Source organism: Apis florea, unplaced genomic scaffold (genome assembly GCF_048593485.1).
Source record: "Apis florea isolate Af1SG1 unplaced genomic scaffold, ASM4859348v1 contig_3170_pilon, whole genome shotgun sequence".
NCBI classification, from domain to species: domain Eukaryota; kingdom Metazoa; phylum Arthropoda; class Insecta; order Hymenoptera; family Apidae; genus Apis; species Apis florea.
In genome coordinates, this window is record NW_028256714.1 from 4,716,024 (window position 1) to 4,728,531 (window position 12,508).

The 12,508-nt window shown below is 34.4% G+C and overlaps 1 protein-coding gene across 1 annotated transcript in view; it reads right to left on the reverse strand.

Annotated features, from left to right (window-relative positions):
• The window catches only part of GluRIB (Glutamate receptor IB), a 256,089-nt gene that overhangs the window by 116,149 nt on the left and 127,432 nt on the right, over window positions 1-12,508 (reverse strand). Inside the window, exon 2 of the mRNA XM_012485610.3 lies at window positions 10,567-10,719. Within this exon, the coding sequence (XP_012341064.2) occupies window positions 10,567-10,719 (153 nt within the window). The remainder of the gene's footprint in view (window positions 1-10,566; window positions 10,720-12,508) is intronic.

Genomic DNA, 12,508 nt, shown 5'->3' on the forward strand with positions numbered 1-12,508 from the left:
GAATTTATCGAGTCCACTCGATGGAGAATTAATCGACAAGGGTGTGTGGGTGTGCGCGCATCCTGTAATCTCGAAGAATCTCGAGAACGGGGTAGAAACGATCGCCGTAGTAATCCTCGCCTCGTGGAAGAAACGAGTTCAGAGGTGAGATTTCAGGGTGGCCAATTTTTCGAGCGGCGATCTAATTCGAAACTTTCGAATTATCGAGGCTGGTTAATATTAATAGCTCTTATATGTATTTGACGTGCAATTCGACGTTTACAGATTTGCTTAATTCCTGTGCTCTTCGTTCTTTGTTGTTCTTTCGATTCTTTTTTTTTTTTTTTCCCCTTCTTTGGAAGTCTTGATAATGAGTTTCGAAGGAAGGATCGTTAATCCGTGGGAATAGTTGCGGAAGGAAGAAGAGAGATAATTGTTGGAGGAATGCTTTGCGAGGAAGATGTCGGAAATTTAGTCTTGGTAATTGTTTTGAGGCTTGTGGAAGGCATTTGTGAGAGAGGTATAGGGGAAAGTTGGGTAATAATATTTGATGCTTTATTTGCAACTGTACTTAATGTTTCTTGTGCGTGATGTAAATATATAAATAATTATTCGGTGTAAAAAAAAAAAAAAAAAGAAAGCATGATTTTCGTTGAATCTCGCATCCCTAAAAATAATTCGATCGATTTGATCATTTTTATTTGTCTCAATAATTGTCAAATGAATTATTTACACCCTTAAAGATCAAAGAGGATATCCTCAACATTGGAGATTAAATAATTATCAGTTATTTTCATCAACCATCATCAGATCTATTGCGCAATTTAACATTTCAAATTCAATCACTTGTACTACAGTCCCGATATTTCCAATATTATCAATCGAACAAAATAATTGATTCGATTTCACTCTCAACCGAATTCATTCCAACGTTCGATCCCAGTTTCAATATCGCCATTTCACCTCATCACCTTGCAACGATGATTCCAGTTCATTCAGTATCAAAATTTCCACGCGTGACCAACTCGTCAACTTTAATTTTTCGAGCGAAGAGAACACGCAACTCTCTCTCTCTCTCTCTCTCTTTAATTTTTAGCAAAAATTGGAATTCGCTACCATCCTCCTTCTGTATAATACACAGTGTAGAACTTGGATTGTTTCAACCAGTTGGATGCCTCCTTTCGGGTGAGAAACGAGAATCGGAAATGGCGGGATTGAAGCAACGCTGGTGTCACCACGACCGAATTCCAACCCTCGTAACCCTTTCAACTTTCTCGAAACAAATATTAAATGATGGTTCTCTCTATGCGCCAGCACGGAGGTGAACATTAATGGAAACTGTCTCGGTGGGAAAAGAATTTAATACCAACTTTCTCGTTTTCGTGAAATAACCTGATTGTCGAGGGGGAGGGATAGATATATAGTTATATCGTAGAGCAAACGATGGTAAATTTTGAAACAATGGCTCTTCGTTTCAATAGTATTAAATTTTATTTGATTTTATGACCTCTTCTCTTACGAATTAATATTTAATTGAACAGTTAGATCGTATATACGTAAAATCTTTAGGAAACGAGAATGAATATTTTATTATTTTTATAACTTCTAAAGTTAAAACCAACGATGCAAACAAAAATTCAAAAATGAAAAATTAACATTCAAAGAGATTAATTTTAAAGCCTAAAACAACCAAAAAATATATTTCCAACTCAAGAAGAATCAAAAACTCAATAATTTTCAATGAAATAAAAATATTCATAAAATAACAGAAGTGTAATCACGTTTCTTGAAAACGAATCAATAAAAATCACGAGATAAGCACACACAGTCGATAAACAATGGGCATGGAACGAACAATTTCACTCTTTGGTAATGTCACTCGCCGCGCAATCTTCTCGAGAGAAGAAGTAAATCTACTCAAGCCAAGCAGAAGTCATCCGGCAAGTGTTCCAAAACTCAAAAGTCATAATCCCACGGTTGTGCGCTCCGACAAGAGCGTGTTGCAAAGAGGGTATATCTGCATGGTCGCTTTCTGTCGTCTCGGTTGCGGTGTCGGCAGACCCAATGTCTGCTCGAGGATAAATCGCGCGGGAATTGAAGCTCTCGGGGATTCGTCTGGCGATGGGACGAGTGATGGTGAGACAAAGAGAGAGAGAGAGAGAGAGAGAGAGAGAGAGAGAGAGAGAGAGAGGGGGGGAAGTAAGAGAAAGGAAATGGAGGGAAAGTGTAAAAGCGTGGAGAAGAGGGTGAAGAAAATATATATATAGGGTGTTCCGTCAAATTCCGTTTTCTTTGGAATCTTTGAAATTCTAATTTGAATAGATTTTGGAACGCTTTTTGAAGAACACTCTTCTTTCAGATTTCGTTTGATTTATTCGGGAAATATCGGGTGTTAATTAGAGGTTTGTTCGTCTCTTTCAATGAAACGATTTATAAAACAAGACAATTAATTGATAGAAAATTTTGAAATTTCGAAAAATTTTTGATGGGATAGAAAATTTTTAATCAAATTTTAATAGAATAATGCATGTAATCTTCTAACAGCATACATAAAATTTTTTTTTTTCTATAAAATTATTACCGGAATAATAGCACCGTGAACTTTAATCGTTCAATTCATCGCGTGTTCCGGAACAGTGGGTTGCTATCGACAAATGCTGCACGTGATAAGTTATGTTTACAAACATGTTACGGAAGAAACAATATTAAGGTTCGCGCGAAAAAAATAATCGATAATTAACAATTCCATGGATTACTAACAAACTTTCTATACTTCCTTTCCTTTAAAAATTCGGATCATATCTTAAAATTATACATAATATGAGAATATAAAAACATTTTTCATACTTACACCATTCTTAACCCTTCTTAAAACTCAAATTCGAATAAAATCCAAATTAAACAATTAATTATTACGTAATACAAGTAATGTAATATTAATACAGTAAAAAAGAACGAGATAATATCGCCATTAAACGCCGAAGAAAACGTTCGAGAGATTCGAATTATAACGAGACACCCCGTAGAAAAAAAAAAGGCGGGAAATACCCTTGGGATTTCTCCACGGTAGAATTTATGCCACCCCCTGGCTGGCTGGCAAGTCTGCGCACCCTATATACCTTCGCCCTTGGCCGCGAGATTACCTTCGAACCAAAAGTTTCTGCAGGATTATTATGCGATATGCACCGAAAGTTGATAGATGGCTATTACGTTCCGCTAAGACGAGAATGCCCTCCTACGTTCTCATCCTTCACCCCCCTTTTTCTTTGCCCCTTGTGTTCAATCCGCAGGAGTACGAACCCACGAATGTGATTTTTCGGTGGAAAGGTTCCCTTGGTCCTCGTTCGAATCGCCCCCTCCGACTTCTTGCTCCTCACTGAGGAACGTACGAATCGTGAGATTTTTTTGGAGGAGGAGGAGGGAATGTTCGTAGAGGGTAAGTTTGTCGAGATATAGTGAAACTAAGGGAAAGAGGAAAGTTTAGAAAGGGGATGGAAAATGGATGCAAGGTTAATTTTTGTAATTTTCAACTGTATTTGAGGGAAATTTGTTTTTGATATTAAGAAAGGGGTAATACGTTTTTTGATTAGAAGATTAGAGGGTATGCTAGGTTTATTTTTTCATGTATATTGGAATTGTAATTATTTTAGATAACTAGAAATTAATATAAATAATTTTCAAATGTGTTTATTACATTATTGTAGAAGAATATAAAGGAAGAGAAATGCGTTAGAAAAAATAAATTAAGTATTGATAAATCTGGAAATGAATATTATATATTCGTTTTATATTCTTATAATGGGTGTTTGAAATAATCATATTTCGATGTTCAATCTAGATTCTATTATAGATATTTCTATTCTATGTGTTTCATATGATTAAGATCGTATATTTATCACCTATAATTTAACGATACCAATTGTAAACTGAGAAAGGAATTAATTGAACATTTGAACAAAGTTCTAAAATCCAATATTGGCTAATTCTCCACAAAAGTAATATGTAAATTCATCTAAGAGATGAAATCTAAAACCAAAAATAAAAGAAAAACTTTAAATGTATCAAAATTTGATAAAATATTTCTTCCATTGAAGATAATTCGAACGCGATTAAAACCTATCCCGACATTCAAGAAAAATAATGCGTAAAAACAAATAAACTTTCAGAAATAAAAAATTTCATATCTTCGAATATATTTTTCGCGAAATAACTTGGACTTTAATCCCCAACTATTGAAGTCAAGTCGAACGTGATCAAATAACCGGCGTATTAACGAGAAAAATCTCAATCTATGCGCATTAACGTGCTGTAGAAATGTTGTATTAGTTTACGTCGAAGCAGGTCCTTTTTTTTTTTAATTTTCGAGCGAATTTTTAACGACGCCCCTCCCGTATTAAATGGCCGACGTGGATGGAGGAAAATCGGTATTCTTTGATGTCGCGCGAAATTCTGGTCGCGATAACGGCGAATGCATTATCGTATTACGTTTCGCTCGACGAGACACGCGCAAATAAGGACTTATGTCCACCCGTTGTCCCCCGTCCAACATAATTTTTTTCCTCGTTGAAATTTGTTTCGTAGTGTAATTCGCTGCTACAAGCGTTCAAAAAATAGGATTCCGTGGAAGGGAATGGTAGGATCGAACTTGATTCTGGAATTTTGGAAAGGGTGTCACGTTAAAATTTTTAAATTGAAAGTTATCGATATTTGATAATTGATTGTAGGCAAGAATGATGCTTTTTTTTTTATAAATTTTCACTGATTTTGAATTTTTATTCTTTTTTTACCAGATGCGTTAAAACGTATGCTTTAAGATCAAATATGTGTTTGATAATTGGAAGAAAGAATTGATAAGTGGATTCATCGTTTAATCGAATCTAATGATTGATGAATGTAGAAAAATGTTTTATAGCAAAAATTATATGATGTAAAAGAAATCATAATTTGATCAATATTTTTGCAAGGACATATGAAGATCGAGAGAATAACAATCGACATTAATATATATTAAAAAATGATTGCAATTAAAAAATTTCTATACATTAATTCTTAATTATTATATTTTTATAATTTTTGTCCGAATCTTTCTTTCATAAATAATTAAAAAGAAGTTGATATATTTTAATGATACAAGATATTTTTTTACTATATTTTGAAAATTTTGAACGAGATTACGAAGAAAAATAGATATTCGTTTTCTCTTGAAAAATCTAATAATGTCGACGATGAAGAAAATGTTGTTTGATTATTATTAAGAAAGTATGGCCTCAAAACTTAAGGTAATTTCAGCGATATCACGTTCAATTATAAGATAGATAACTTTTTTTTTTTTTTTTTTTTTTACGTTTACACGACGTTTAAATCTTTAATAGGAAAATATTGAACGATATTAGCTTATCTCGTGCTATTCGTTTAACTTCAGATCTTCGTTTAAGTTTAGCCTCCTTTAATTTAAAATTTTTCATAGGGAAGTCTTCGGTAATCAAACTTTGAACACGTCTCGCGTATAAGATTCAACATCCTGCAAAATTAAACCAACTCTCGAACGACTAAGTTCGAGGTCGATTAAAATTAGGAAAATTGCTCTATTTTCGGAATATTAGTTTGCTTTGAAAATACACGATTAAAACGAATTAGAATGAAACGAATAATCGTTATGTTATTATCTAAAATTATCAAGTATATCTTCTTCTTTAAGAAAAAAAAAAAAAACTTACTCAACTTGTTTCAACACGTTTCAAAATAAAAAAATTTAGAAAATTTGGCAGAGATTTGACTCGAAATCACGAAGAAATTAAAAATTACACAAATGTCTCTTAAAAAAAAACTTTATATTCTTTAAATTCGAATATAATTATTTAAAAACAATTTTCCACATTTTCTAAGAATTCGAGAATTCGAAACTGGAGAGAAAAAAGAAAACTATTTACGATAAAGACATTAGAAAAATTTCGAAAGCGAACAATCTTCGTTCCAACACTGTCGAACGAAAGGCCAGGGTACAAGTTTCGGTTTGATCGACGCCAAGAAAGTCGTTTCATCGTCGAAACGCAGCGTCGTGGAAACGTTTAAACGGATCGCATCTCGACAATAGATGTGGAGTAGGGAGAGGAGGGAAAGGGATGAGCAACATGGCTTACCATGGGATTATAACAACGGAGGGAGGAGGAGGGGAGGGGTCTTGATCCCGACTAGCATTAATACAATTAGCACAGCTTTCCTGAGTACCGTGACGCGGTGCACGAACGGTGCCTGACCCTTGGACTTGGCCCAAATATTCGGGACTATGGGGCCAAACCACCAGAATTCTATTACCGAATCTCTGGTCTCTGTACGCCGCCTCTGCTGCTCTCCGATGTTTTATGGCGTTTCAAGGAAATAGCGAGTAGGAACAGAGTGGAACAGAGATTGGAAGGTTTAAAAGATTTTACGATCGAAAGTAGGAAAGAAACAATACGAAGTTATTGCTCGATCGAATCTGTTCGATTTGTGTTTTTTGTTTGGAGAATTTTTGGAACTGGCGGTTAAGTTCTCTTTGAGAAATCATCATCCAAGTTGAATTAAATATTTTTTTCTTTCTTCCTTAACGAATTCTCTTGGATTGGATGGAACGTGATCAAGACAAGTGGTATAAGTCAATCATAAGACAAGTAATACATCGTAGTCTAGACATAAATAGTCTAATAGGAGTCAGATGAAGTCACAGAAGCAATCATGATCAGTGTAAATCATTCGGATCAACAAGTAGAATAGACTAATCTTAATCAGACAGGTTGAGAATAGCCATCAAGTGGAACGAGTCGGTCATAATTTGGCAAGTAGTATAGATTGATCTTAAGATTTTGATTTTTAAAATTTTATTTCTGATCGATTAAATGACAGAAGATATTACTTTCTCGTGTAACTTCTTCACATCTTCCGTATAATATCTCTTGAGATATTTATCTGCCTGAGATTGAAGTAGAACATCCTGGAAATTTAACAATTATATTGCACGTGTTCGTAAAACAATATTAGTTACGTTTAGGATGTTCAAGTTGTACGATCTACCAGGTATAATATTAAAGCAATAATAATAAAGCATTATAATGTTTGAACAAGTGATATTATAGTTTCTACGATTGGTAAATATAAAACAGGAACAATTTAACTTTTAAAAGTGGACCGGTCGCGATTCCCATAACTATTCTGTTTTAATATTCTCCGTTACAACGACTTGCGCGCTTAAAATTTTTAATATCGATCGTAAACGAATCTAAATCGGAAAAGAGAACTACTCGATTCTCAATTATTGCGTAAAAATATTTCGAAACTATTGAAATCAGCGAAACCTTCTCAACAACAATTTCACCCACGAAATTAAATTCTTCTTCTTCTCGCTTCGTTCAAATACACTCGTCCATAACACTTTTCCATAATTACAACATTAGAATCAATCCATCCAATTTCTCACCAACAAATTATCGACGCGATATTTCAACGGCGGCGTAATCAAAATTTCGATCGAATCAAATCAAGGAAATCCTTTAATCGTGGGATGAGAGGGGGTTGGCTGGCCGTTTGTGCGCGGCACGAACCCTCATAAGGGTCCCATCGACGACAAGACGTCGATATCTTCGCCGGCCAGGTGGCCATTCGTTCACGGTTTACAACGAGGCGGCCGGCTCGGCTTCAAAGGCGATGCGAGGGCGGCTCGATTGGCCAGTGACAGTGGCCGGTTTAAAGGGCGGTTCAAACGATCCTGCGGATGGCCGGTCAGCCTCCTCGTTTCCTCCTCGACAAAGTGGACGATGAGTCTGTGTCGAATTGGCGGAGACAGGTGTCGCGATACCAATTTCACGCACCGGGACGAAAGTGTCGACTTTTATCACGAAAGACGATTATTGCAACAGTCGTGAATTTTATATGATAATAATTTTAAATCTGGACTTTTGATTGTTGATCGATCATCGAAATTACAGGAAACGTCTGTTCTTAAAAATAATTTACTCTATCGTCTGCAATTTTATCGTATTTGCTTTTGATAGATCATTAGAGATAAGGATGACGGAGTTGTAGTAGTTGAACTTGACATTTCTCACGATTAGTAAAAGTCAACATCTTTTTTTTTCATTTTTGTTCCATTTAAAAAATTGCATTAATTTATAATTCGAATTTTGGCGGAGAGATCGCTCATCGGATCTGTCGCGCTGATTGAACAATGATATTTATTTTCGTCCATCCGTGATAACGATTTCGAAACGATGATAACGGGGTAGATTTATCGCGAGAGATGCAGAATTTGTTAATTAACAAGTGTGAGTGAATACGTTTGGTTAATGAAATGGAAGTTTGTGTTGTTCGATATTAATCATGTTTCGACGATTTCTTTTAATGGATAGATTTATAGCGAGATATACGTGTGTGTGTGTGTGTGTATGCGTGGAATTCGACGATCGAATATGAAAGTGTGACTGATAATGTGGCTCGTAATGATAATGGAAGCTCGTGTTGCTCAAAAAGTAGTATAAAGTATATATAATATTATGCGATATTGTTTCTAAATAACGTCTTGCTGTTGTCTAAAATAAAATTGAACAAAAATATCCTTATATTATATTTCTTTTGATTATTAATCGATATTTATATCTAACGATTATTCGTAATAGAAGAATATTATATTCTTTCAAATGAAATCAAATTTATTTATGTTTAAATTAATTATATACTTTTATATATTATCTTTTAGTTACGAAAAATAAAGACGCTGTAAATATTTCAGGAAAAAAATTACCAAATAAAATCGATCGAATATAATATTCATCCGCAATGTAATTAAATTAAATATAAATTCCTTCGAAAAAGGAGAGAGAAAATTAAGAATTCTTTCCCTCGAATTAAATCGACAAAGTTCGATTAAAATTAAAATCACGTTAAAATCCTTTTCTTTTGTACAATATCAATCTGTTTCACGAAATGTATCCACGACAATGCAGCTTCTTGTCTCGGCTATAGGAAAGCAGTCCTGTACGTGCACGAGTTCCAAAGACGAGAAATAGCTGTGTCCCGATGAAGGAACGAGATTAGTATCTTCGCCACGATATCGAAAACGTTACACCGCGCAACGATTCCACGCCAGATTCAATGGCGCGTGCGATATCGCGTTTCTTGCACGTATGAGCCACGACACTGTCGATCATTTCGATGTTTCTGATACACCAGATATCGCGAACAAAGTGACATCGATTCTATATAAGCTCCATTTCTGGATATAAAAATCATCGAGGAAAAACACTCGAAGAGCTGCTTCTTGGATCACCGTACGCAAGCTTTATCTAGCTACATTACTTTGATTTCTGTTGATCTTAGAAAAGATGGTTTTTTTGGAATATACGATCAATTTTAAGGAACAGTTCCACTTTGATACCGTTTAATCACCCGTTAAATTCAATTGCAGACTCGAAAATATTTTCGTTCGTGTATTTCAGTCGAATTTGTGATAAACAGTGTGGAACGTGGTATTATCTATCAATCTATCAAACTTAAAAATTTGTAAAACTTGGCAATTCTAGACAAATTTATACGAATTCGATAAATTTTCGTTGATGAAATATGAATATCATTGACTTTCGGCAATCAATCTTAAAATAAATTCGTTTAAAAACACACAAAATTTCGTTTACTATGTGGAACAGAATATTTGCTATTTTTGAGTCCCATATTTTATTTTTATTTTTTTTTTTTTGTATTCATTCATTACTTCTGAGCTTCTAAATCCCAATTTAGAAATTCTAATTTCGAGTTTGAAAATTTTTCCTCTCTGAATGTCGGGGGTCGTGTTACGAAGATCTATAGATAAGACTCTTTTTCGACTGGGGGAGAGGCAGTTTCGAAAGAAGTTAGATAATAATTCTCGTTTGAAAAGGTGAGAAAAGTTACGCGAGGATTTTCAGGATCGTAAGTCCACTTCTGACTATCGTACATTATGATGTTATTTTCCCGTTCTGCAGCTATCAGTAATCGAATTATGAAGTTCGAAGAAGGAATTGTTTTTCCTTTTGGAAAATATATATCATGGCGATTCTTCGGGTTGAAAAGAATTGAGTATGTTTTTACGCGAAGCAGTAAGTTCGATAAATGAGAAAGTCTTTTGAAAGAAAAGATGTGGAAAATAAACTAATGGATAAATCTGATGAAAAGATGCGAAGAAAATGAAAATGATGCGCTCAAATTACACGTCCACTTGCATTTATACAAGAGATAATAATAGTTTAAAACGAGAATATTTTCATAAATACAATTATTACGAAAAAAATGTTATTCTGAATTTTTCATGATGATGTTTGAACATCATCTTCAGCTTTTCATAATTATCAAATTGTAATAATTGTGCTACACAATAACATTTAAAATATAAAATTCGTACAACGATCTCTCTTTCTCGAAGAGTCGAGTAAAGTGGATTGCAAGTTTCAGTTCTAATTCATAATATTTTAAAGCATGCGATTTATTGAGTTATCGAAAGATGATCAAAATAGAGTTTTAATAAATTTTTAAGGAATTGTCGTTGCATTGTCGATTTGACCAATAGACAAAGTTCGTACTTACTAAGGCGAGATAGCTTGTAAGCATCCGCGGTATTAATTACGTCTACGAAAGCCTGGAATTCAAACTTCCGAGTTGTGGTATTCTGGTTGTGGTTGAACATCGCAAATTTGAAGGCTGACTGAACTTCGTCGGTACCCTGCTCGAAAATTGCACCTGTAATTAGAAAATACGTACATTGATCACTGGCTTTATCCATTGTTAACATAATTTCAACATAAACATTAAAGTATTTATAAAAACAATAATATCATTTGATAATCATTTCAAGAAAATGGAACAATTTATAGAATAATTCTCATAACATCTCCTTCGATATTCAAAATTTTGAAGTTCTTTGAAATTATCAATTATCTACAAATCTATCACTCGTGTAACGTGATTTTCACAGAAAAGTAAGAAAATAATTCTACACTAAATCGACTATTGTCCAATTGATTAAATTTTCTGCGCACAAATTTTGTTCATCCATTTCTCGAAACCAATCTGAAATCCACGTCGCCTATAAAATACAGATCTCTCGAAACGAGTGTCGAGATCCCGATTATCGGTGATGTGCGATCGAGCGATTTATCGCGACTGATTTTTCGACAAACATTGAAAAAGATTGAGCGAGTTTCACGCGCGTTTCTACTTTTTTTTCTCATCCACTTCGTACGGATGAAGAATCGTCGCGAACCGAGGCAGGAAGAGAGAATTTCCACTTTTCAGGAGGGAGTTTTCGAAAATTTTCGAAATGGGAAACATCGCCCCGTGTTTTGCCCACGGCGTAGAACAAATATAAGTAACGGGGCGAAACTCGCAATGATTTTCTTTACGACTTGTAAACTCACCGCACGGTGAATTTGACTTTCCTCTCCGGGAGAGCATTTCTCCTCTCCATCGCGGAACTTCTTGTTCCTCTCCCGCCATTCCTCACTGTAACCTTACCGTAATATCGTCCCAGAGATTTTTCTTATTCCCCTCGCCTCCCCCCTTTCGCGCCTCTACGCAATTTCTCCTTGCCGTTCCGGAAATCCGGTGAATCTTCTTAAAGAATCATCGTGGAACGCGATGTTCTCCTCCGTTGCATCAGTGAATGATTCTTATTTATAGAGGGGAATGTATTCAAGAGGAATTTGAGTACTTGGAAAATTGTATTCCTTTCTTTTTTTTTTTTTTTCTTTTTTTTTAATCTCAGCGATCGCATTGTTGTGTTAAGACGAGTGATATAAGCCAGCCACAGAATTAGAACAAGTTGGTTATAAAACATTTAAGTGAAATAATGGGTGAATAGTCGAAATAGAATGGATGAACGAGTAGAATGCTTGGTTATAAGTTACGGCTTCGCTCTAGTTATAACTAGACAAGTGGAACGTGTTAGCCATGATCAGACAAGTTAATAGCATGGATCAGTCATAGTCAGCAAAGTGGAATAATACACAGGAATTGATTGAACAAATGGAATATATCAATCGTAATTAACCAAGTGGAATAGTAAGAAATACAATAATCCAAGATTTATAAAAACCTCAACGAAAGTTTGGAATCCTGATAGAATCTAGAATCTTTCAGATTGGATTACTTTAATTTATTCGACATTCTGCTGCTTTTGTGTAAAGGTTTTCGTCAGAATTCATGAAAAATGAATACTTGAAATAGCAAGATTATAAATAAGAAAATGTTTACTTAAGTTAAATTAATTTTACTGATTATATCATAAAAGGTTGTACAGTTTCTTTTACTTTGCAATATGTATTTTAAAATCCATCACTCATATGTTTTTACGTATTCAATGTTTAAAAATTCTTTTGTTTCAGATAGCTACTCTTACTATTATATTACACCTGTCTCTATTTATATTATGAAATTCAATTGTACCAATTAAAAAAAAATCTTCTTTTTTCTTCTGCAAGGAATTCCATTGAACAATGAATTATATAAGATCAAACTATGCCCCTATTAT